Source organism: Camelina sativa, chromosome 11 (assembly GCF_030686135.1).
Source record: "Camelina sativa cultivar CO46 ecotype springtype chromosome 11, ASM3068613v1".
Lineage (NCBI taxonomy): Eukaryota > Viridiplantae > Streptophyta > Magnoliopsida > Brassicales > Brassicaceae > Camelina > Camelina sativa.
In genome coordinates, this window is record NC_141890.1 from 924,457 (window position 1) to 945,486 (window position 21,030).

The 21,030-nt window shown below is 36.6% G+C and overlaps 5 protein-coding genes and 1 non-coding gene across 6 annotated transcripts; 5 read left to right on the forward strand and 1 right to left on the reverse strand.

Moving 5' to 3' along the window:
• Nucleotides 1-1,453: 1,453 nt before the first annotated feature.
• On the forward strand, nucleotides 1,454-10,517 carry LOC104720913 (ABC transporter D family member 1). Its single transcript, XM_010438808.2, has 26 exons — nucleotides 1,454-2,072; nucleotides 2,441-2,585; nucleotides 2,711-2,996; nucleotides 3,178-3,402; nucleotides 3,549-3,746; nucleotides 3,863-4,317; nucleotides 4,646-4,781; nucleotides 4,860-4,938; nucleotides 5,427-5,665; nucleotides 5,773-6,077; nucleotides 6,171-6,288; nucleotides 6,373-6,531; nucleotides 6,756-6,855; nucleotides 6,932-7,040; nucleotides 7,245-7,335; nucleotides 7,533-7,657; nucleotides 7,750-7,899; nucleotides 7,980-8,052; nucleotides 8,241-8,421; nucleotides 8,583-8,741; nucleotides 8,934-9,080; nucleotides 9,150-9,383; nucleotides 9,479-9,642; nucleotides 9,722-9,774; nucleotides 9,862-9,940; nucleotides 10,029-10,517. Exons 2-26 carry the CDS (start codon nucleotides 2,524-2,526, stop codon nucleotides 10,122-10,124), a joined length of 4,023 nt encoding a protein of 1,340 aa, XP_010437110.2. The 5' UTR covers nucleotides 1,454-2,072; nucleotides 2,441-2,523; the 3' UTR covers nucleotides 10,125-10,517.
• A 293-nt stretch (nucleotides 10,518-10,810) lies between these two features.
• Nucleotides 10,811-14,547, forward strand: LOC104720914 (uncharacterized). The gene is made up of 5 exons (XM_010438809.3): nucleotides 10,811-12,826; nucleotides 12,916-12,989; nucleotides 13,460-13,580; nucleotides 13,662-13,973; nucleotides 14,078-14,547. The coding sequence occupies exons 1-5, from the start codon at nucleotides 12,710-12,712 to the stop codon at nucleotides 14,348-14,350; spliced, it is 897 nt and encodes a 298-aa protein (XP_010437111.1). The 5' UTR covers nucleotides 10,811-12,709; the 3' UTR covers nucleotides 14,351-14,547.
• Nucleotides 14,548-14,630: 83 nt separating this feature from the next.
• TRNAR-ACG (transfer RNA arginine (anticodon ACG)) lies at nucleotides 14,631-14,703 on the reverse strand. Its single transcript has one exon. It is a non-coding gene; the product is annotated as a tRNA-Arg (tRNA).
• Nucleotides 14,704-14,770: 67 nt separating this feature from the next.
• On the forward strand, nucleotides 14,771-18,268 carry LOC104720915 (uncharacterized). The gene is made up of 9 exons (XM_010438811.3): nucleotides 14,771-15,064; nucleotides 15,166-15,325; nucleotides 15,558-16,147; nucleotides 16,252-16,324; nucleotides 16,422-16,499; nucleotides 16,608-16,671; nucleotides 16,760-16,847; nucleotides 16,942-17,026; nucleotides 17,132-18,268. The coding sequence occupies exons 2-9, from the start codon at nucleotides 15,206-15,208 to the stop codon at nucleotides 17,216-17,218; spliced, it is 1,185 nt and encodes a 394-aa protein (XP_010437113.1). The 5' UTR covers nucleotides 14,771-15,064; nucleotides 15,166-15,205; the 3' UTR covers nucleotides 17,219-18,268.
• Nucleotides 17,539-20,368, forward strand: LOC104720918 (ras-related protein RABH1c). The gene is made up of 6 exons (XM_010438813.3): nucleotides 17,539-18,973; nucleotides 19,263-19,333; nucleotides 19,466-19,554; nucleotides 19,646-19,760; nucleotides 19,836-19,926; nucleotides 20,022-20,368. Exons 1-6 carry the CDS (start codon nucleotides 18,857-18,859, stop codon nucleotides 20,175-20,177), a joined length of 639 nt encoding a protein of 212 aa, XP_010437115.1. The 5' UTR covers nucleotides 17,539-18,856; the 3' UTR covers nucleotides 20,178-20,368.
• LOC104720917 (uncharacterized) lies at nucleotides 17,551-18,268 on the forward strand. Its single transcript, XM_010438812.3, has one exon. The coding sequence runs from the start codon at nucleotides 17,551-17,553 to the stop codon at nucleotides 18,097-18,099; it is 549 nt and encodes a 182-aa protein (XP_010437114.1). The 3' UTR covers nucleotides 18,100-18,268.
• Nucleotides 20,369-21,030: the final 662 nt, after the last annotated feature.

A 21,030-nucleotide genomic window follows, 5' to 3' on the forward strand; every position in this document is an offset into this window, starting at 1 on the left:
GACGTGTTATAATGTTCCAGCTTTGAATCTATTTATTTTCTAAGTTTACGTGTTTTTTTTTTTATTCTTCTTTATGATGAAGTAACATACAGAACAACCAAGATAAAAAAAATACATTTTGTTATTGACATTATAAATATCTTCTCAATTTCTTGCTTTTACTTGGACATCAGTCTACTTAGGGCCTGACTCGTTCAAACGCTGCGGTTGCGGTTGCGGTTACGGAAAATTGCGGAAACAGACGATTGTGGTTTCAAGCGTTATTAAGTATTTTGAACGATTGGTTTAGCGGTTTAAAATTAGCGTCACTCATAGATAGAATCTGCACTTGTATAAAACGTTTTGATCATCATGCAATTGTGAATTCGAAGGTTTATCGTAGGATGATGGTGATTCACCAAATTAACCAGTTAACAGACACGTGAGATTAAAAAAAAAAAGAAGTGCCCACAACATTTATGGATTGGGTTACATAACAATTTAAGGCCCATCTTGTTTTGGTTTGTAAATCAATCTCATCCGTTCACATTTGTGTATGTTTTTGCCAAAAAAGAAGATGCAAGGTGGTGATGATGTAAACATTTATCTGAAAAACCAAATAAGAAAGGAAGACATCACACATTGATTTGTGTGCTTCAATCATGCGGTGTACAATTTGCAACTTTTACCCACCTTCCACAAAATTCATTTCTTGTTTTTTTTTTTTTTTTTTATATCATAAAATCTGTCTTCAAATTAATTACACAAACTTTATTACAACCATTTTATTTCACAAATTTGATGATTCGTGCAAATTTCAGATGTCCTTCTATATTTATTATCAATGAATTTCAATTATTTTTTTCCAAACATGAAATAAGGAATCGGGATTTTCTTCTTAATATAATTAATCATATACTATATAAGTTTTAACACCCAAAATCAACAATTTCCCATAATTAGAAAGGACAAACTTACCAATGTAAAGGATAGCCGTGTAGGTCCATAGGATTCGACAGCTCTATCCACATTGTTAGTCATTTAGAATTTGATATTTAAGTTATACTTAGAGGATGTTATTGGATTCTAATTTATAAAGAATTTTGTAGATTTATAAAGAATAAGTAAATTTTTTTTCTAGTATTTTTTTTTATAGTTTTGTTGATTAGTTTTCTCAAATCTTGTAAAATAATCCAAACAATTTCTATATTTTTGTGATATTTTCCATGACTTTATTTTGTAAAAAAAGTATGTAAAATCATGAACCAATAACATAATAATTGAATTTATTAACAATTCTAGATTCTTTTGTTTTAATTGAATAACACAAAACTTTTATTGGCTTTATAAAAATCTGAATCTAATAACCCAAATTTATTAAGATTCAAAAGTCACTTTTTACAAATCACAAACTAATAACACTAAACTTTAACAAAATTTTGATCTAAAACAACATATTTTACATAACATTTAAAATCTTTAAAATTCTATTAAAATCTCAAATCAATAACCCTATTTATACTTTTTTTTTTCTGAATACATATTTTTGCTTCGAATAAAAGTTTTAAATGAGAATGAGAAATTGTGTGGCTGGCTAGAAGAATTAAGTTTGTAACGAAAATCAAATATTTCTATATAAAAAAAAAACCAAAAAATTAAAAATTAAAAAAAGTGGCACGAGTTAAGTCATCTTCGCACGTGTAAAATCAGCGTCATCATCTTCTCCTCTTCCCAAGTTTCGGCTCTCTCGCTCTATCTATCTATCTATCTATCTATCTATCATCTCTCGATTTGGGGGAAGTAGTTCCGTTACGGTGGACACCAGTAGTACGTTCTCGTCGCCGTTGGTGAACGGAGTCGGAATTAACTCTCTCTCTCTCTCCCTTTCGGGTGTTGTTGAGATTCACATGGTGGTGTTGATTTTGAGCTAGTGGCTGTTGTTGTTACGCTTTCCGATTTTTTTCCAGTTTTTCTTCTTTCTTGAATTTTGCAAAGTTACGAAGGAGAGAGAGAGAGAGATCGATTTAGCTTCGATTTCTTTTATATACTCCGTGGAGATATTCGAATTTGGTTGAATCTTCTCTCATGCTGAGGTAATAAAATTAGTCTTCAGCTTTTTATTTTAATTTGTATATATAATCATTGATCTCGATCGATCGTTACTTGTTTTTGTTTTGAATTTTTTCTTCAGCTTATTTGAAATTATCTGAGGATGAAGAATCTTTGTTTTTGTTTTGTGGTTCGATAGAAATATCTGGGAATGATTCGCGAATCCATATTTTTTTTTTTTTGGTCTTTGTTTGGGATTTCTAGTTACGCGTGTTTGTTTACTAGTACTATTCTATACATGATTCATTCTTCTTCTTGATCCTTGGTTTTGGCTATACTGTTCCGAATGTGTGAAAATCTAACTTTGGGCGTAATTAACATTCATAACATTGGAGTTTGGTATCATTTTCAGGTGTTTTGTACACTTGTTATCAAGAAGAACCCAGTTTTGGTTCTGATCATCGTTGTTGGTTGGATACAAATTCACTTTCAGCCATGCCTTCACTCCAACTATTGCAGTTAACTGAGCGCGGTCGGGGTCTTGTAGCGTCAAGACGGTAATTGGTTTTCTCTGCTCTTTATTTGTCTTTTAACTTCTTCTTCTTCTTCTTCTTCTTCTTCTTCGTCTGCATATCATTTCATTTGTTTCTTCTCTTGTCCTGTGTTGTCGAAAATTCTGTAGGAAATCTATACTGCTTGCGGCTGGGATTGTTGCTGCTGGTGGAGCTGCTGTTTACCTGAAATCAAGGGTCAGCTCTCGAAAGCCTGATTCTTCGCGTCATTGTAATGGTCAGAGTGATGATGATGAGGCATTGGAAAAGCTGACAGGGAATGATAAAAATGCAAAGATAACCACGAAAAAGAAGAAAGTGGGAGGATTAAAGTCTCTTCAGGTTCTGACTGCTATTCTTCTGTCTCAGATGGGAAAAATGGGTGCCAGGGACCTTTTGGCACTAGTTGCCACAGTGGTACGCCTTTCCTTTTAATAGGCATTGTAACTTTATGCTTTTGTTTTTATGTTTTTGATCTCGTGCTGTTGCAAACTCCTGTAGATAGATATCCATGGGAACGCCCCAACTGCGAACGGTTTCTTCGTGTTATGGAAATCTAGCTCCTCATTTCTAAATCTGTTTATTTTACATATTGCAGGTTTTCAGAACTGCTTTAAGCAATAGATTGGCGAAAGTACAAGGTTTCCTTTTCCGTGCTGCTTTCTTAAGGCGTGCGCCACTGTTTCTACGTCTTATCTCCGAGAATATTATGTTGTGTTTCATGCTATCGACGATGCACTCTACTTCAAAGTACATAACTGGGGCCTTGAGTTTGCGATTCAGAAAAATATTGACGAAGCTAATTCATTCACATTATTTTGAGGTAGCCGCTGTCTTCTGTTCTGAATTGTGGCAAATCAATTATTTACCATTTCTATATGCGAGTATTTTTGTGACTAGTGTGCATATTGAGTATACTTCACACTTCTGGCCGGGTAACACATTAACTATCCTTTATTATTATTTCAGAATATGGTGTATTACAAAATATCACATGTGGATGGTCGGATTACGCACCCGGAGCAACGGATTGCCAGCGATGTACCAAGATTCTCCTCAGAGTTGAGCGAACTTATACAGGATGATTTGACGGCGGTTACTGATGGAATTGTGTATGCATGGCGCCTGTGTTCATATGCTAGTCCAAAATACATCTTCTGGATATTGGTGAGTCGTGTTTAATCTTCTATCTTTGCAAGATTGAGCTTATGCTGGGCCGTTTATGCTTGCTTTGCCTTGTGTCCGTTCACAGTACAGTTCTTTCCATCTGCTATTTTTTGTAGGCCTATGTACTGGGTGCCGGGACGGCAATAAGGAACTTTTCTCCTTCGTTTGGGAAATTGATGTCCAAAGAACAGCAGTTGGAAGGGGAGTACCGGCAACTTCATTCACGCTTAAGGACTCATTCGGAAAGCATAGCATTCTATGGTGGGGAATCCAGGGAAGAATCGCATATACAACAAAAGTTCAAGACTCTTGTTAGCCATATGAGTCATGTGCTTCATGATCACTGGTGGTTTGGCATGATCCAAGATTTCCTGCTGAAGTATCTTGGTGCCACAGTTGCAGTTATTCTGATTATCGAACCATTCTTCTCTGGGCATCTAAGACCTGACGACTCGACCCTAGGAAGAGCTGAGATGCTAAGCAATATAAGATATCACACCAGTGTCATTATATCTCTCTTTCAGGCGCTAGGAACACTTTCTATAAGCTCCAGACGGCTCAACCGACTCAGGTAATGCTTTATGTTGGATCTCACGCCAGACACTTAAAGGGTAGACATTATGTAGTTGTACTCTGAAAATCTGTAGACGTATGCTTTTATTTGCTTTCTAAGAAGAATTTACCATAAGCATGAGAATACAGTTCAGTTGGTGGTCCCTGAAGAAAAATGGCACTGGGTGAAGAAATATTCTGATTCAAGAAACATTTTTTCTGGGCTAATAATTTTGCACTATTTGTGAAATCATGTGGGAGAGATATGACTAATTAGACTAAATTTTACACCTATAAGTCATGGTGGCTATACTTTCTAATTATTGAAATGTTGTTGTTTCCTACAGTGGTTATGCTGACCGAATCCATGAGTTGATGGCTGTCTCGAGAGAACTCAGTGGTGATGAGAAATCCTCTTTCCAGAGAAATAGAAGCAGAAATTACCTAAGTGAAGCTAACTATGTTGAGTTTTCCGGTGTCAAGGTAGTTGGAACACAGATTTATGTTACTGTAATTTTTTTCCATAATGTTGTGTTCTTAAAGTTACTAAACACACTTCAGGTTGTTACTCCAACGGGAAATGTTTTGGTGGAGGATCTCACCCTTCGAGTTGAGCAAGGGTCTAATCTTCTGATTACAGGTAACTCATAGTATGAGTGTATGACTATCAATTTCCCTTTCGATTACTTTTTCTTTAACAGTAACAATGACTATCTTTCGCGCTTTCTTCATCATCTAGAAATATCTCAGCCACTGAAGCAAAAATGATAGATAGAGTAGCATATCTGCTGCTATATTTTCCTCTGATCCTTGACTTGAGTATATTTGAAGTACTATTCTGAACGAAGTAATTTTTGTATTCTGGAATGGATAGCAATACCACCCTTGTCAAAAGTAGATTTGATATGCCTAGTTATAGACGAATCATTCATATCCTGTTCAACGACTAGGGTGTGAGTGGAATGGTGGCAACAACATCATCTTCTGTGATCCATTTACTGGACTGTTTTTAGGTTCCTGGTTTTCGTTTTTTTTGTTATTTAATTAATGCAATAACATGCTGATTTCCATTTGCCTGATTTCATCATTATTCCCATTTCATTATCTGTTCAACCATATGTATCGTAGGTCCTAATGGAAGTGGCAAGAGTTCCCTTTTCCGAGTATTAGGAGGTCTATGGCCCCTGGTGTCTGGGCATATTGTGAAGCCAGGAGTTGGTTCTGATCTTAACAAGGAGATTTTCTACGTGCCGCAACGACCCTATATGGCAGTAGGAACACTTCGTGACCAGTTAATATATCCTCTTACTTCTGATCAAGAGACTGAACCACTCACTGAGACGGGAATGGTGGAGCTATTGAAAAATGTTGGTATCCTAGTTTCTTTATTCTATAGTAGGATGGTTTGGGTGGTTTGAGTTTGTTTTTGTCAAATTTGTATGTTTTGCTTATTATTGTGGACTTTTGCTTGTAGGTTGATCTAGAATATTTATTGGATCGCTACCAACCGGAAAAAGAGGTTAACTGGGGTGATGAGTTATCTCTTGGAGAGCAACAGAGATTGGGGATGGCCAGATTATTCTACCACAAACCCAAATTTGCAATTCTTGATGAATGCACAAGTGCTGTGACAACTGATATGGAAGAACGCTTTGCCGCTAAGGTTCGAGCTATGGGAACTTCTTGCATAACAATCTCCCATCGTCCAGCCCTTGTTGCATTCCATGATGTTGTTTTGTCACTAGACGGCGAAGGGGGATGGAGTGTTCACTACAAGAGGTTGGGATTGTTTCTTAATCATGTTTGTGAGGATTATCAAAGTTTTTTTTTGTTTTTGTATTTACTTACTAAAAATGACTACTAAATATTCAGGGATGACTCTGCCCTTCTGACGGATGCTGAAATTGATTCAGATTCAGCGAAAATTTCAGATACAGATCGGCAAAATGATGCTATGGTTGTTCAACGAGCGTTTGCTGCAGCTAGAAAGGTCTCAGAAGCTTGTGTAGATATTTTGGTTTATGTTAGTTTTCGTTGAGGTGATTATATAACCTTGTTACTTGGTGTTATGTAGGAATCTGCTACCACTAATTCAAAGGGTCAGTCGTATCTGACACAGTTAATTACAAAGTCACCTGTTGTTGATAAAAGTGTAATGCTGCCTCGTTTTCCTCAACCTCAAACATCCCAAAGGGCTTTACCATCAAGAGTAGCTGCAATGTTAAACGTATTGGTGAGCTTCAGTTACTATTAAAGTGAATTCTTGTGAACCTAGAAAACAATAAATAGGCATTATCTTTCATTCTCCCTTGCATCTCAGTGCATTTCTTTAGCTTCCTTGGATGGCCAACCTTTCATTCTGCAATTTCCACTTGGCTAACTTATTTATCCCGCATCAATGCTAATATTGGTATTATACTTCTCAAATTAGCTGACCATTTCATTGTTACATTTCAGATACCCACTATATTTGACAAACAAGGAGCACAACTGCTCGCTGTTGCTTGCCTTGTCGTCTCAAGAACACTGATCTCTGACCGAATAGCCTCTTTGAATGGTAACATACTCCGTGTTTACCTGGTCAGTTGTATTAATAGGGCCCCGGTTCTAACAACCAACCATGGTTTTTGCAGGGACCACTGTGAAGTATGTCTTGGAGCAAGATAAAACAGCCTTTGTTCGTTTAATTGGTTTGAGTGTTCTCCAAAGTGGTGCATCTTCTATCATTGCTCCTTCATTAAGGTAATCCTTATTTTTTAATGCATATATGAATGTTCAAAGTCCACCAGCTATTATCCCCTTGTCACGACTTACTAAATTGCTCGATGAATGTGTTCGTTATAAAGAAAGCAAGTTATGAAATTTATTTACGTTAAGTTATTAGTTATATTTATAAAACCTTTCGCTGATAAGTTTTCACCTAACTCTTTTTGTTACATTCTTCAGGCATCTGACGCAAAGGCTAGCGTTAGGGTGGAGGATTCGTTTGACTCAACATCTGCTACGGAATTACTTGAGAAACAATGCGTTTTACAAGGTCAATTCAATTCTATAAGGCTCAAAGATATTATGCAACTATGCCCTATTCATGCATTGTGGATAAGCTTGTGTTATTCAGTGCAACTTGACCTAAATTTCTATGCTTCGCAGTGGCTGTTTATTTGTTCTGTTCTTACAAGTTGATGTCGCAAAGTTAGAGACACTAAATATCTCATTGGGTATATATATATTCAGGTTTTCCACATGTCAGGCAATAGTATTGATGCGGACCAGAGACTCACTCGTGACCTGGAAAAGCTAACCAGTGACTTGTCTGGACTTCTTACTGGAATGGTAAAGCCATCAGTTGACATTCTCTGGTACGTACACTTTGTTGGATTGTTTTTCTAATAGTTGTTTCAAGGTTCTTGGTTTGAATTATAATTATGCAAAAAAAAAAAAAAAATTGAAGGTTCACCTGGAGGATGAAGCTATTGACTGGTCAGAGGGGAGTTGCCATATTATACACATATATGTTACTTGGTTTGGGTTTTCTGAGACGTGTTGCTCCCGATTTCGGTGATCTAGCTGGTGAAGAACAGCAGCTTGAGGGGAAGTTTAGGTAAGTTTTTTGTGCTTCGTCCAAATTGCAGATGATTGTGTTATAGAAACTATCAGGACCAACTTGTTCCTGTTATGTAGGTTTATGCACGAAAGGCTGAACACTCATGCTGAATCTATTGCATTCTTTGGAGGTGGAGCTCGAGAAAAAGCTGTAAGTGTCTTAACTTCCCTAGCTATAGTTATTTGTGAAGCAGGGTTACAAGAAGTGAACTTGGAAATGTTTTATCAATTTATTTAATGATGGTTTTTTCATGTCAAATGCGGCTTCACTTCTGTGCTTGGAGCTTTAACATGTCTTATAGGTGAATGTGCGCTTATTTTTCTTTTTTCATGGGGCAGATGGTGGACACAAAATTCAGGGCCCTGCTGGACCACTCTCTAATGCTCTTGAGGAAGAAATGGGTGTATGGCATACTTGATGATTTTGTGACAAAGCAACTTCCCAATAATGTGACTTGGGGATTGAGTTTATTGTATGCCCTAGAACACAAGGGAGACAGAGCACTTGTCTCCACTCAAGGTGAAGATCTGTCACACTTTATTGTAGTACAAACATCAGTCACCACTTTTTCCCTCTCAACAGTACTTGTCTAATTAATCACTTCATTGATAAACGTGAGACAATGAAGTATGTACATGTCATCTCTGTAACGCTTTCTTGCATGGTTCTTTTGATACCAGGTGAATTGGCACATGCATTGCGGTATTTAGCTTCTGTTGTCTCCCAAAGCTTTATGGCTTTTGGCGATATTCTTGAACTAAACAAGAAGTTCCTTGAGCTCTCTGGTGGTATTAACAGAATTTTTGAGCTTGATGAGTTTTTGGATGCTTCTCAGTCAGGTACTACGGCATATATAGGTTTACACTTTGGCAAGCTGCTACAAAATCTTGGTGCTTTATGTACATATACATAGTCATGATTTTGTGAACTTTTTCCCGTTGGATGTGTTCACATATTCTTAGGAGTTATTAGGCTTATAGACAATATCTGAACTTGAGTTAATAATGTTCATTTTGTCCAACTATTTTCAGGCGTTACCTCAGAAAATCACACAAGTCGTTTGGAATCTCAAGATCTACTTTCCTTTTCGGAGGTGGATATCATTACCCCTGCTCAGAAATTGATGGCTAGCAAGTTGTCATGCGAAATAGTTTCAGGGAAAAGCCTGCTTGTCACAGGTTGGTGAATTAATCTCCGTCATTGAAGTTACTGCATTAGCCCAGAGCTAATACTAGCAAAAATTTCAGGTCCAAATGGTAGTGGAAAGACTTCTATATTTAGAGTCCTTAGAGATATCTGGCCCACTGTATGCGGAAGACTTGCCAAGCCATCATTGGATATCAAAGAACTTGGGTCAGGGAATGGCATGTTTTTTGTACCGCAGCGACCTTATACATGTTTAGGGACACTGAGAGATCAAATTATATATCCTCTATCTAAAGAAGAAGCAGAGAAAAGGGCAGTAAAGTTATACACCAATGGTAAGTCCAAAAATTTATCTACTTCAAAAGGTTATTTCATTTTCAAATCGAATGATCTATATCTCATATGTGCCGAATATTGGTGTAACTAACAGGAGAAAGCTCAACAGAAGCTGGAAGCGTTCTGGATGCTCATTTGAAAACCATTTTGGAGAATGTTCGGTTAGTTTATCTTTTGGAAAGAGATGTAGGTGGTTGGGATGCTACTACCAATTGGGAAGACATATTATCTCTTGGAGAGCAACAGAGACTAGGCATGGTAAGTCACTTTGTAAAGCAACAACAGACACATTCTTTTGTTTTTTACGTGAATAATCTTGAGTTGTTTCGTATTGTAGGCACGTTTATTCTTTCACAGACCGAAGTTTGGAGTCCTTGATGAATGCACCAAGTAAATGATCAGTCTTCTCCTGCAATTACCCCGTACTTTTTACCATCATCTTCCCTTCTCTTTATATATCTGCTCTTTATTTTGCAGTGCGACAAGTGTTGACGTTGAGGAACAGCTCTATAGGGTTGCAAGAGATATGGGAGTCACTTTCATAACCTCGTCACAAGTAAGTTTTTGTTTTGTTTCCCCGTACACGATATCCCATAAAATTATTTCACTCTTACTAATTTCATCTCTGTTCACACAAACCTCAGCGGCCCGCTCTAATCCCGTTCCACTCCTTGGAATTGAGGCTAATTGATGGAGAAGGAAACTGGGAGCTCCGTTCGATCGAACAAACAACAGAGTAAACTCAGCAGAACATTTAAGGAAGGTCTATATAGTTAAAAAGAAAAAGAAGAAGTAATAAAAGTTAAAGCCATTAGACAATGCAAGCAATCTTTACCACAAGCTATATATATGGTCTGTAGTTTCTGGATTCTTCCTCCTTGATGGCAAGGAGGGAGTGGGAGAAAATGCGTCGATGCTACTGCTTTTGATAGATCTGGAGGATTGATTTTATTTTAGAGATAATATAAATGTAGGTGATTGAATTGGTGGAGCATTTTGAGTTCTCCTATGGAGTATGGTGTTGAGTAGCTTGAAGAAACAAAGAACAATATAGTGATAACTCAAATAATGTACAGTTCCTTTCAAAATCCTTTTTGGGATTTACAGTTTACTAAATCATTTCGTTTTATCAATCTTTTAATGAAATAGAAATCGAAGTGATTGAATTTTTACTTGGATATTTTGTTGGCAATAAGTGTTTTTTTTTTAATGTTTATTTCAATCAGATCACAGTGAAAAGGAAAAAACATAGGAGTAACAAAAAAAGAAAAAAAAGAGGAAACTTGAGTCATCAAGTCGGTCATAAGGTCAAATAAAGGAAAGACGTAACAGAGATGTGTAAAAAAAAAAAGGAAACTTTGATCCCAAGACACACACACATAAGATGTGTCTATAAATATAGGTCTCGCCCTTACTCTTTCTCCCTATCTGTTTGTTTAATGATTCTTGCAATTACATGCTCTGATTTTTTAGGGTTCTCTTCTCTTCTTTGATCCCTGCGCTTGCTTTGCTTTTCTATTTCATCTTTATCTTTTGTTGTGGGGTTTGGTGTTTCTCTTCGCCGACGAGAAGCGAGAGTGATGGAAGCTGATTTATCTTCGTTTACAATCACTCCTTCGTCTGAGGGAGTTCCGTAGAGATGTATATATGTGCGAGATCTCTTCTCCGTCGGTTCGTCGTGATGGCTGGTCTGTGGTAGTGGTGTCGACATCGCAGTTTCTCTCTCTCTCTCTCTCTCACCGCCACAAAAATTGAAGAAACTCTACGAAGACAATACTACTGCAGAGGTGGATGCTACTCCACGAAGACGGCGACGGTGATTCGTTTGCCGGTGACATAGAAACAGAGAGTGAGATTAAGATTGCAACAACATGCTCTGATTTTTTAGGGTTCTCTTTTCTCTTATTCGATCCCTGCGCTTGCTTTGCTTCTATTCTCACCATCGCAAAGTATGAAGATGCTACTCTACGGAGAGGGCGACGGTGCTTCGTTTGCCGGTGATCCCATAAAACCCCAACAAAAAACTAGGTCAATTTCATCCCTTCTCTCTTTAGGTAAAAAGTTTTCTTACTGTTTTTTTTTTTTCATTCAATTTTTTTTTAAATTGATTTTTCTAATTTAGTTAACGAAGATTAGATAATAAGTTTACAATATGATGTGAAAACTAACCAGATTTTGAATCCAGTCATTTGATCGTTAGAGATTCCACAAATTGAACTTGTTTATCACGTCATTATGTAGATTTAGCATTCAATTTTTCAATTAATTTTTAAAAGGTTTTTTTTAATTGATTTTAAAAAAACTTTTCTGATTTTAATTAATGAAAATTGGATAACAAGTTTACAATATGATGTGAAAGCTAATCAGATTTTGGATCCAATCATTTGATATAGTCACTTGATCGTTAGAGATTCTACAGATCGAACTTGTTTATCGCATCGTTATGTAGATTTAACATTCAATTTTCTAATTAATTTTTAAAAGGATTTTTTTCTTTACTGATTTTAAAAGATTTAAAACTTTCATTCACATTCTATTTTTTAAAAAATTCTGAACAAAATAGTTTAAATTTTCTCTTAAAGATTTAAATGTTTTGTTTACAATTTTTAGTTATATTTTATTTTGTTTTAAATAAATAAATTATTTTTTTGGACAAAAAAAATAGTTTTAAACTTTTTCTTCATAAGTTTATAATTTTTACAATATGAAGTTCAAGATTTTGGTTTTGAATTGAATTTGAAATTTGAAGTTCGATATATCCATACTTTACCGTTGGTAAAATGTAAAATAAAAAAAATATAACAAAACAAAACCTTTATTAGCTGAAAATTTGGAAAATAATACACAAAATGCGGTAAAATAGTAAAAAAAAAAAGTTATTTTCAACTACTAAGAAGAATCCTATATGAAATGATGATGATAACAAATCATTTATGAGAATGGGAAAAAGACTACATTTAGCTTTTAATAAAGTTTTTGGTGTACTATCATATGTATCATATGTAAGTATTTTTTTTTGGTAATCGATTTAAATTGAATGCTTTCAGTAGTAGCTTTCTTCATTCAATTCGGACTGTAATGTTCAGTTTAGCGAAGATTATTAAATTAAAACTCTATTTCTGTCATGAGAGACATTAAATAACAATTCTATTTCTGCTCTTTAAAAACTAACACTAATCTATTTCTATTTTCCTTTTCTGATTTTAAAGTTAAAAAAAAAAAAAAAGAGAAGAAAAAAGATATCTTTGAACCATTGAAGTGTTTCAAGAAAAAAAAACCTTTTTTTTCCCTTTGAATCAGAAGAAGAAAGAGAAGAAAAAAAGAAATGGAGAGAAACACGCCGGTGAGAAACCCTCACACTTCCACCGCCGATCTGCTTTCCTGGTCGGAAACCCCTCCTCCTCAGCATTCTACAACCCCTTCCGCCTCTCGTTCTCACCAGGTCCGTTTGTTTCTTCATTAAATATGTTTCTCACTTTCTTTTTTTCTATTGAGAAAGCTGAACCATTTCTTCTTTAATTTATTTTTCAGCCTTCCGATGGAATCAGCAAGATTCTCGGCGGAGGTCAGATCACAGATGAGGAAGCTCAGTCTCTCAATAAGCTGTAAGAAAATCTATTTTAAATCTCATCTCTCATGCAAATCTTTTTATTTAACCATTTCATTACCAGATCTAAGTATTACAACTGAAACAGAATTGGTTCTTGAAAGTGTTTGCCTTTTTTTTTTTTTTTTTTTATTCACAAAAAAATGGTTCCTTTGTATGAATGAAGTCAGTTCTTTTTATTTTGTAAGATCAGATCATTTTGAAGGAATGATGAACTTATGAAAAGAGATTGGTCAAATGCTTTTTTGGCTTATCTGAGGATTTTTTTAGTTCTATATATTTTATTACATTCATTGTTCTCATCAAGCCCCACCATTTTACATGTCAATCTACTACTGTTTCATTATCTCTATTGAGGAGTTCTTTGTCTCTTCTTTGTTGATGTTTTTAATTTTGCTTTACCTAATTTTATTATACTTTCCATGATCTGCAAGTGTTAAAAGGTTGAACCTTTACTGGTCTTTACAGGAAGAATTGTTCAGGGTACAAGATGAAAGAGATGACTGGTAGTGGCATATTTACTGATAAGGCAAAAGTTGGGTCGGAATCCGATGCTACTGATCCAAAGACTGGACTCCGTTACTATCAGGTAACTTACTTTGTCTTGTGACTCTTTTTATGTTTGTTTCAGAAATGGTAGTTAGGTAATAATGTATTCTGAAATTTGCAGCAAACTCTGAATGGGATGAGTCAGATATCTTTCAGCGCTGACGGGAATGTTTCCCCGAAGAAACCTACCACTTTAACCGAGGTTGCAAAGCAAAGAGAGCTTAGCGGAAACTTGCTCACCGAGGCTGACTTAAAGAGCAACAAGCAGATATCAAGTGCTAAGATCGAAGAGATCAGCGGTCATAACATCTTTGGACCTCCACCTGAGATTCAGCCTCGATCTTTGGCTGCTGCTCAACAAGAAGCTAGAGGTAACAGAGACATGGGAGAGCCTGCACCAAGGAACTTACGTACTTCTGTTAAAGTTTCCAATGTAAGTTATATTTATCTTTGAAAAGAAACTGAGACTTGGTGCCCAAAAGAAGATTTGCTTTCTCTTCGATGTAAGATTGTTTTTTTTCATGATTTTGCAAACAGCCTGCAGGAGGACAAAGCAACATACTATTCAGTGAAGAACCTGTTGTGAAGACATCAAAGAAGATACATAACCAGAAGTTTCAGGAACTCACGGGAAACGGTATTTTCAAAGGCGACGAATCACCTGGTACTGCAGATAAGCAGTTAAGCTCAGCTAAACTAAGGGAAATGAGCGGAAACAATATTTTCGCAGACGGGAAGTCAGAGTCCCGAGACTACTTTGGTGGTGTGAGGAAGCCTCCCGGCGGTGAAAGCAGCATTTCGTTGGTCTAAGGACTGGGAGACTATCACGTTTCAGGTTCTTTAGAGTTAAGTTACCTCAGCTATCACGTTTCAGGTTCTTTAGAATTTAGTTACGTAAGAGATCTTCATCTATTTGTACGGATCGTTAATAAAAACTCTTGGTGTTGTTGTTTCTAGTAGCTACATTGAAGTTCATAACTTTATATATTTGATCCTTGTTGTGACAATTTTAGTCTTATGAAAAAAAAACAGAGTATGGCTCGATACGTCATCGTTTGATTGGACAAACAAAAGTAGAACAAAAAGAAATCGACTCCACTGGGGATCGAACCCAGAATCTCTGGTTTCGTAGACCAGCGCCTTATCCATTGGGCCATGGAGTCTTTCTTGTACAATGATCTTCTACAAACTATATATCATTTTATACCAACGAACGAACTAAAAAGCTTTGAAGACTACTTTTCTCGTAAGCTCGCCGTCACCTTTCTCTCACCGAATATGTTGGTCGTCTTTTTATTTTTTTAGTTAAGCTGTCTCAAAAACAATTCATATCCAAAACCAAAACCCTTGTTCCTTAACCAATTCAGAGCTCTGAAGAAAGAAAATTAAAAGCTAGCAAATCGGATAAGATTAGACCCCAAGAAGACTAAAGGAGAGAGAGAGAGAGAGAGAGAGAGAGAGAGAGAGATGGTCTTCTTCTTTAGCAGATGATCTTTCCAAAATTTTCTAAGAATGGCGTATTAGGTAAACGATCACAGCTTAATAACAGATTGGTGGGAGAAAGCTGACTCAATTTTGTGGTGTAGATTGGAATCTGCAAGTTTTTAATTTTGGACTAAAAATAGATTTCAGTTAAAAAAGGGGAGGACGACGACACTAGAAAAAATGGGGAAACACAAATCTTTCAGAAGCAAAGCAGTGCACTTTGTCACCGATCTCACCGCTGGTCTTCTTCTTAATCCCATCTCTGATAAACCCCCCTCCTCTTCTTCTCCTCCTCTTCCGGTAAAGTTTTCATCTTTTTCTGTTTTTGTTTGTGTTGACCCCATCATCAATCTTGACCATTGCTTCTGGGAATTTGCTGTAATGGGTCTCTGCGTTAATGCTTAGTTGCTTTGAATATTATTGTATCATGAGTATTTTGATGGATTGATGAGTGCTTCTAGGTAGGACTATAAATTTGTGTGATCATTTAATGAGCTCAGTTTAGTTTTCTCATTTTTTTTTTCTTAATTAGGGTGAGGAAGATGAGTCTAATAAGAGAAATCAACTAGAGTCTATCACTGAGGAGCAGCAGCAGCAGCCTAAGAAGGATTTGGTAGACGAGCCAGATACTTCTTCTTTCTCTGCATTCCTTGGTTCATTATTGTCTTCGGACCCCAAAGACAAAAAGAACGATCAGGATCAAGACGAAGAATCAGAAGAAGAAGAAGAAGAATACTCTGAGGCAGAAACAAGTGATACATCATCATCTTCGGTGAATCATATTGGAAAAATGAAGGAGGCTACTAGTGGTGGTGCAAAGAAGAGCTTGTTGTCTAAGTATAAACAGCATTTGAAGAATTTTTACCAGGCTGTTAAGTTTCCGGGGGGCAAGGAAAGAAAGGTAAATTCTGATGTGATACCAGACGATGAAGAGACTGAATATGATGGCTTGGAGATGAAGCCGATGCAGAATAATAATGTCAAAGAGGAAGCAAAGATAGTGCAAGTAATTCTACCTGAAGTTTCAGAGCCCTCTTTGCTTTTATCGGACCAGTCAAGACGTTCCTTATATACTTCACTTCCTGCGCTTGTTCAAGGGAGGAAATGGATATTGCTTTACAGGTGAGAGAACTCATTCAATTCATTTGGAGCTGATCTTAAGAATGGATTATATTTCATATAATATTTTATGGCTGTGTGTGATCATTTTCGTTGCAATCTTCTAGTACATGGAGGCATGGTATATCACTGTCCACACTGTACAGGAAAAGCCTCCTCTGGCCTGGTCTCAGTTTACTGGTATATGAAATTCAGTTTCTATTTCAAAATATTGGTTTCCCTTGGTAAAAAGTGTGAATTTTTTTATGGAGCTCTGTGGAAACCGCCTCTGTTTCAGGTTGTCGGAGACAGAAAAGGTTCGGTTTTTGGTGGTCTTGTCGAGGCACCTTTGATTCCAACTGATAAAAAATATCAGGTGTGGTGCTAAAGATCCAATTTTTATATTGATTCCATCTATCAAGTTTTCAATCATTTCACTATTAATTCACATTCTTTGTGTTGGTTATTTTTTGTTGTTGGTCAGGGAACCAACAGTACATTTGTTTTCACAAATAAGTCAGGACAACCCACAATATACCGTCCCACAGGTACTTATTATGCATTGCTTATTAGATACATAGAACTTCTTGGAGTTGTTTCCATTATTCACTTGTAATTATTGTAATTATGGTACAGGCGCAAATCGGTTCTACACTTTATGCTCCAAGGAATTTCTAGCTCTGGGAGGTGGTGGACGGTTTGCTCTCTATCTAGACAGTGAGCTGTAAGATTTTTCCTACCAGAACTCTTACCATTGCAACGGACAACAAACCATTGTTTCCTCAAATCCAATTTGATTCATTTGTGTTGTTATATAGGCTAAGCGGATCAAGTGCTTACTCAGAGACATATGGGAACTCTTGTCTCGCAAACTCTCAGGACTTTGATGTGAAGGAAGTGGAGGTAGTTCACTTTATCCCTAAATGGAAAAAAGGATTCATTTTCTATATTGATTCAACCTTTTTACTGAAATAAAGAAACACACCATTGATATTGATACTTTTGCAGCTATGGGGATTTGTATATGGCTCAAAGTATGATGAGATTCTAGCTCTCAGCAAAACAACGGAGCCTGGTATCTGCAGGTGGTCATGATCCTGATGAAGATTTTGAAAGAAACAAAAAAAAAGAGATTCAAGTGAAGAAGATTCGCTATTTGTAAAAATGTGTAGTAAAAGTGATGATGAATGTTGTTGTCCTTCTTACCTTGTAACTGCCTAAAAAGATCATCTCTCTCTTATTAAACGAGGATTTTGAGACTCAAAAAAATAACAAAATATTAGGCTCATTCGGCCCATTAAAGGCTCATTCGGCCCATTAAAGGCCCATTAAAGCATATGAGTGAGAGAGAGAGAGAGTGAGAGGGGGAAGAAGAAGAAGAAGAAAGCAGCAAAAACCCTCAGTTTCATTTCTCTGACCTAAGAAAAATGGGGAGTAGATTGGGAGGAAGAGTGGTTCATTTCGCGAATCTTCCGATAAAGCTTCTGATGCCGGCGAAGCTGACGAACATACACGAGTTCGCGTTGAAAACGATCCCATCGGCGACGAAGATCGAGATCAAGCGAGTCCTTGAATCACTCTACGGATTCGATGTGGAGAAGGTGAACACGCTGAACATGGACGGGAAGAAGAAGAAGCGTGGAGGTTTGCTGATAGCGAAAGCTGATTACAAGAAGGCTTACGTCACGCTCCGTAGCCCTCTGTCGATTTCTAGGGATTTGTTTCCGGTGAAGTACATCGAGGAAGATAGGAAGAGTAAAGTGAAAGGATCTAGCTTTGTTGAGGAGGAAGACGATAAGAAGAGTCATTGGCTTGATCGGAAGGAGAAGAGGGAGATCGGTGGTTACGGTAATGGTAAAGGTAAAGGTCGTCGTGGTGGCGGTGAAAGGGCTAATTCTCCGACGAGGGCTGGTGCTGCGGCGGCGGCGGGTACGGCTAAGTTTCCATGGAGCAACATGAGATTTGTTGGTAAGTAGGGTTTTTTTTGTTTCTTAATGATAAAATTAAATAATCCCAATTTTAGGGTTTAAGAATTTGGGTGGGTTTTGTGTTTCTGAATCGGACTTATCGATTTTGTTTTAAGTTGGTTTGAGGTTTAATGGAACGAACACAAATATATAAGCCATATGATGATATTTGCTGATCGATTCAAGCTTTTTCTTGTGATGGAGTTCTTGAGGAAACCTCTCTTATTACTGTCTCTGTGGATTTGGGTGTGTGTTAATGTTAATCAATCGCATTAACAGATAGCAAAAACGTGTTATGATAAAATTGTAATAATCGTGGGCTCCCCCCTCTTTGGTCGTTTTTGTCAATCTCTCCGATCATCCGACCAAATTTGTGGACTAGTAGTAGTAGCAGCTTGGTGTTTAGTAACTTTTAGGAATCTCGTCTTTCAAATTTGATCATATCTTGAAGTTTTAGAAAACATATCTTTAGCATATATTTTTTCTTTTACGAAAATCCCAATGGAAATTAACAAAAGCGTATTAAAGATATACACAAACCGCACGGCAGGGTGAGGCGAGTAATATCCACACGCTCGTTATTATATTTACAAGTCACCGCGGAAATCGTTGAATATATTTTCCGAAGGCTTTGTGTGCGACCGAGTCTTCTTCTTGGTCGTCGTGCTCTCCTTCTCTTTCTTTTTCTTCTTCGAGACCTCCTAAGCAAAGAAGAAACTCCCAATCGTCGGATTTTGCCTTTCTTTCTTCTGAACAACGAACAAACATGGCGGCTGTCTCACCTTTGGCCAAGTTTAAGTTGGTGTTCTTAGGTGATCAATCTGTCGGAAAAACCAGCATCATCACTCGTTTCATGTATGACAAATTCGACACCATTTACCAGGTTTGTACACAAGATTGCTTTATTCGATAACCTTCACCTGTGGTTAGGTTTGTAATTTCTCATCTCTACTTAATTCGTCAATTCTCCGACATCAACTTTAATCTGTTTTGTTGTTGTTGTTGTGTTCTTTAATTAATTATCTCCTTACTTATGGATATTATGATCACAATAGACTCATCCATGCTATGGACTCTGCTTTGGGTGTAATCTATTGTTGTTAATTAACGTGTTGATTAGTCATTTAAGCCTTTTAATTGTGCTTTCTCTCTCTCTCTCTCTATCTCTGCAGCCTACCATTGGGATCGATTTTCTTTCGAAAACAATGTACCTTGAAGATCGAACAGTTCGTTTGCAGCTTTGGTGAGGGAACTAAGAAACTCCCTTCTTCTTTTTTTTCTTTAAACTTAACCTGTTAATTTGGAAGAACAAAGAAGGTGTTATTATGTGCTTCAAACGATGACACAAATGGGTTTTTTTTGTTGATTACTACAGGGATACAGCTGGACAAGAAAGATTCAGGAGTCTTATCCCAAGTTACATCAGAGATTCTTCTGTTGCCATTGTTGTATATGATGTTGCCAGTGAGTCCTGCTTCTCTTTTTTTTTTTCTGTCCTTGATTCTTTGGTTTTCCCCATTTGTGTCTTATGAGTTCAAGTACGTGTGTCTGGCAGATAGGCAAACGTTTCTGAATACCTCGAAATGGATAGAGGATGTACACAGAGAAAGAGGTCAAGGCGATGTTATTATTGTTCTTGTTGGAAACAAAACTGATCTTGTTGATAAAAGGTATAAATTAGCAGAATCAGCTTCGATTCTATAAGGTTGTCTTTATATGTGTCGTTTATGATATTATGAAAACAGGCAAGTATCAATCAGTGAAGGGGAAGATAAGGCTAAAGAGTATGGAGTGATGTTCATCGAGACCAGCGCAAAAGAAAATTTCAACATTAAGGTATAGAGCAACTTGAATTAGGGACCCGAGTGAGTGTTCTTTTGTATGGTTGTCTGATTTCTCTCACAAACACGAATATTTTTTACTTATTGCAGGCTTTGTTTCGGAAGATTGCTGCAGCTTTACCGGGGGTGGACTCATATTCATCAGCGACAAAATCAGAGGACATGGTTGACGTGAATCTTAGGACCACTTCAAATTTATCACAAGGTGAGCAAGAAGGAGGAGGAGGAGGAGGCTGTTCTTGTTGATTCAGCATCATACTCCATTAAAGAAATTTGAGAAGCAAACAAAAGGGATCAAGATAGTTTTGTGATTTTCCATCTTATCAGACATTAACAGACGCAGAATATAAAAACATTAAAGAGAAAAACGGATTAAGTGTGATGATAGTATCACGGAAGTAAACCTTCTTCTACATCAGTGGGAACTATTTTATACATGTGAGTCTTTGCCTTGTTCTGCAGTTGATCAGTATAGACACCAATCAAACTTTTAACACAATGCGAGAAGTTTGTGTGCCTTTCATCTCTTAGACGTTACCATTAACATATTATTCATTGCTTATTTGCATACATTTATCTGTTAATCATTTTACTTGGTTCGTTTGAAGATTTTGGCCATGAATGGGAAATGATTTTTAAATGGTTTTTAGATTATAGATTTTGGTTTTTAGTTTTTGGTTTTTGATTTTTGAGATTTTAGTTTTTTGTAAGAAAGTTATTTTTAAAATAATTAAATAAAGAAACATAAAAAAAAAAAAAAAAAATCGTAAGTTTTCCCTAAAATCTGTAATTATGTGGATTCTAGTTTTTGTTAATATTTGTAAAGAAAAGCTAAAAACTAGTTTTCCTATTTTTTAGGAAATCTATTTAATGTAAAATCTTGAATGGAGAAAAAATTGGTTTTTGAAAAACAAAATCCAAAAACTATAGTAGAATCTACTTGCGATTATTGTACATGATCTCTGACGGATTACAAAAACCTGCTGTTGTTCTGGTATAAATTGTATACTTACGACGATCACGATGCTACGCACCGTTGATTTTTCTCTTGTTTTTACCTTTTTAACCTCTTGTTTAGTTACACGTTAATCAGGCCTTA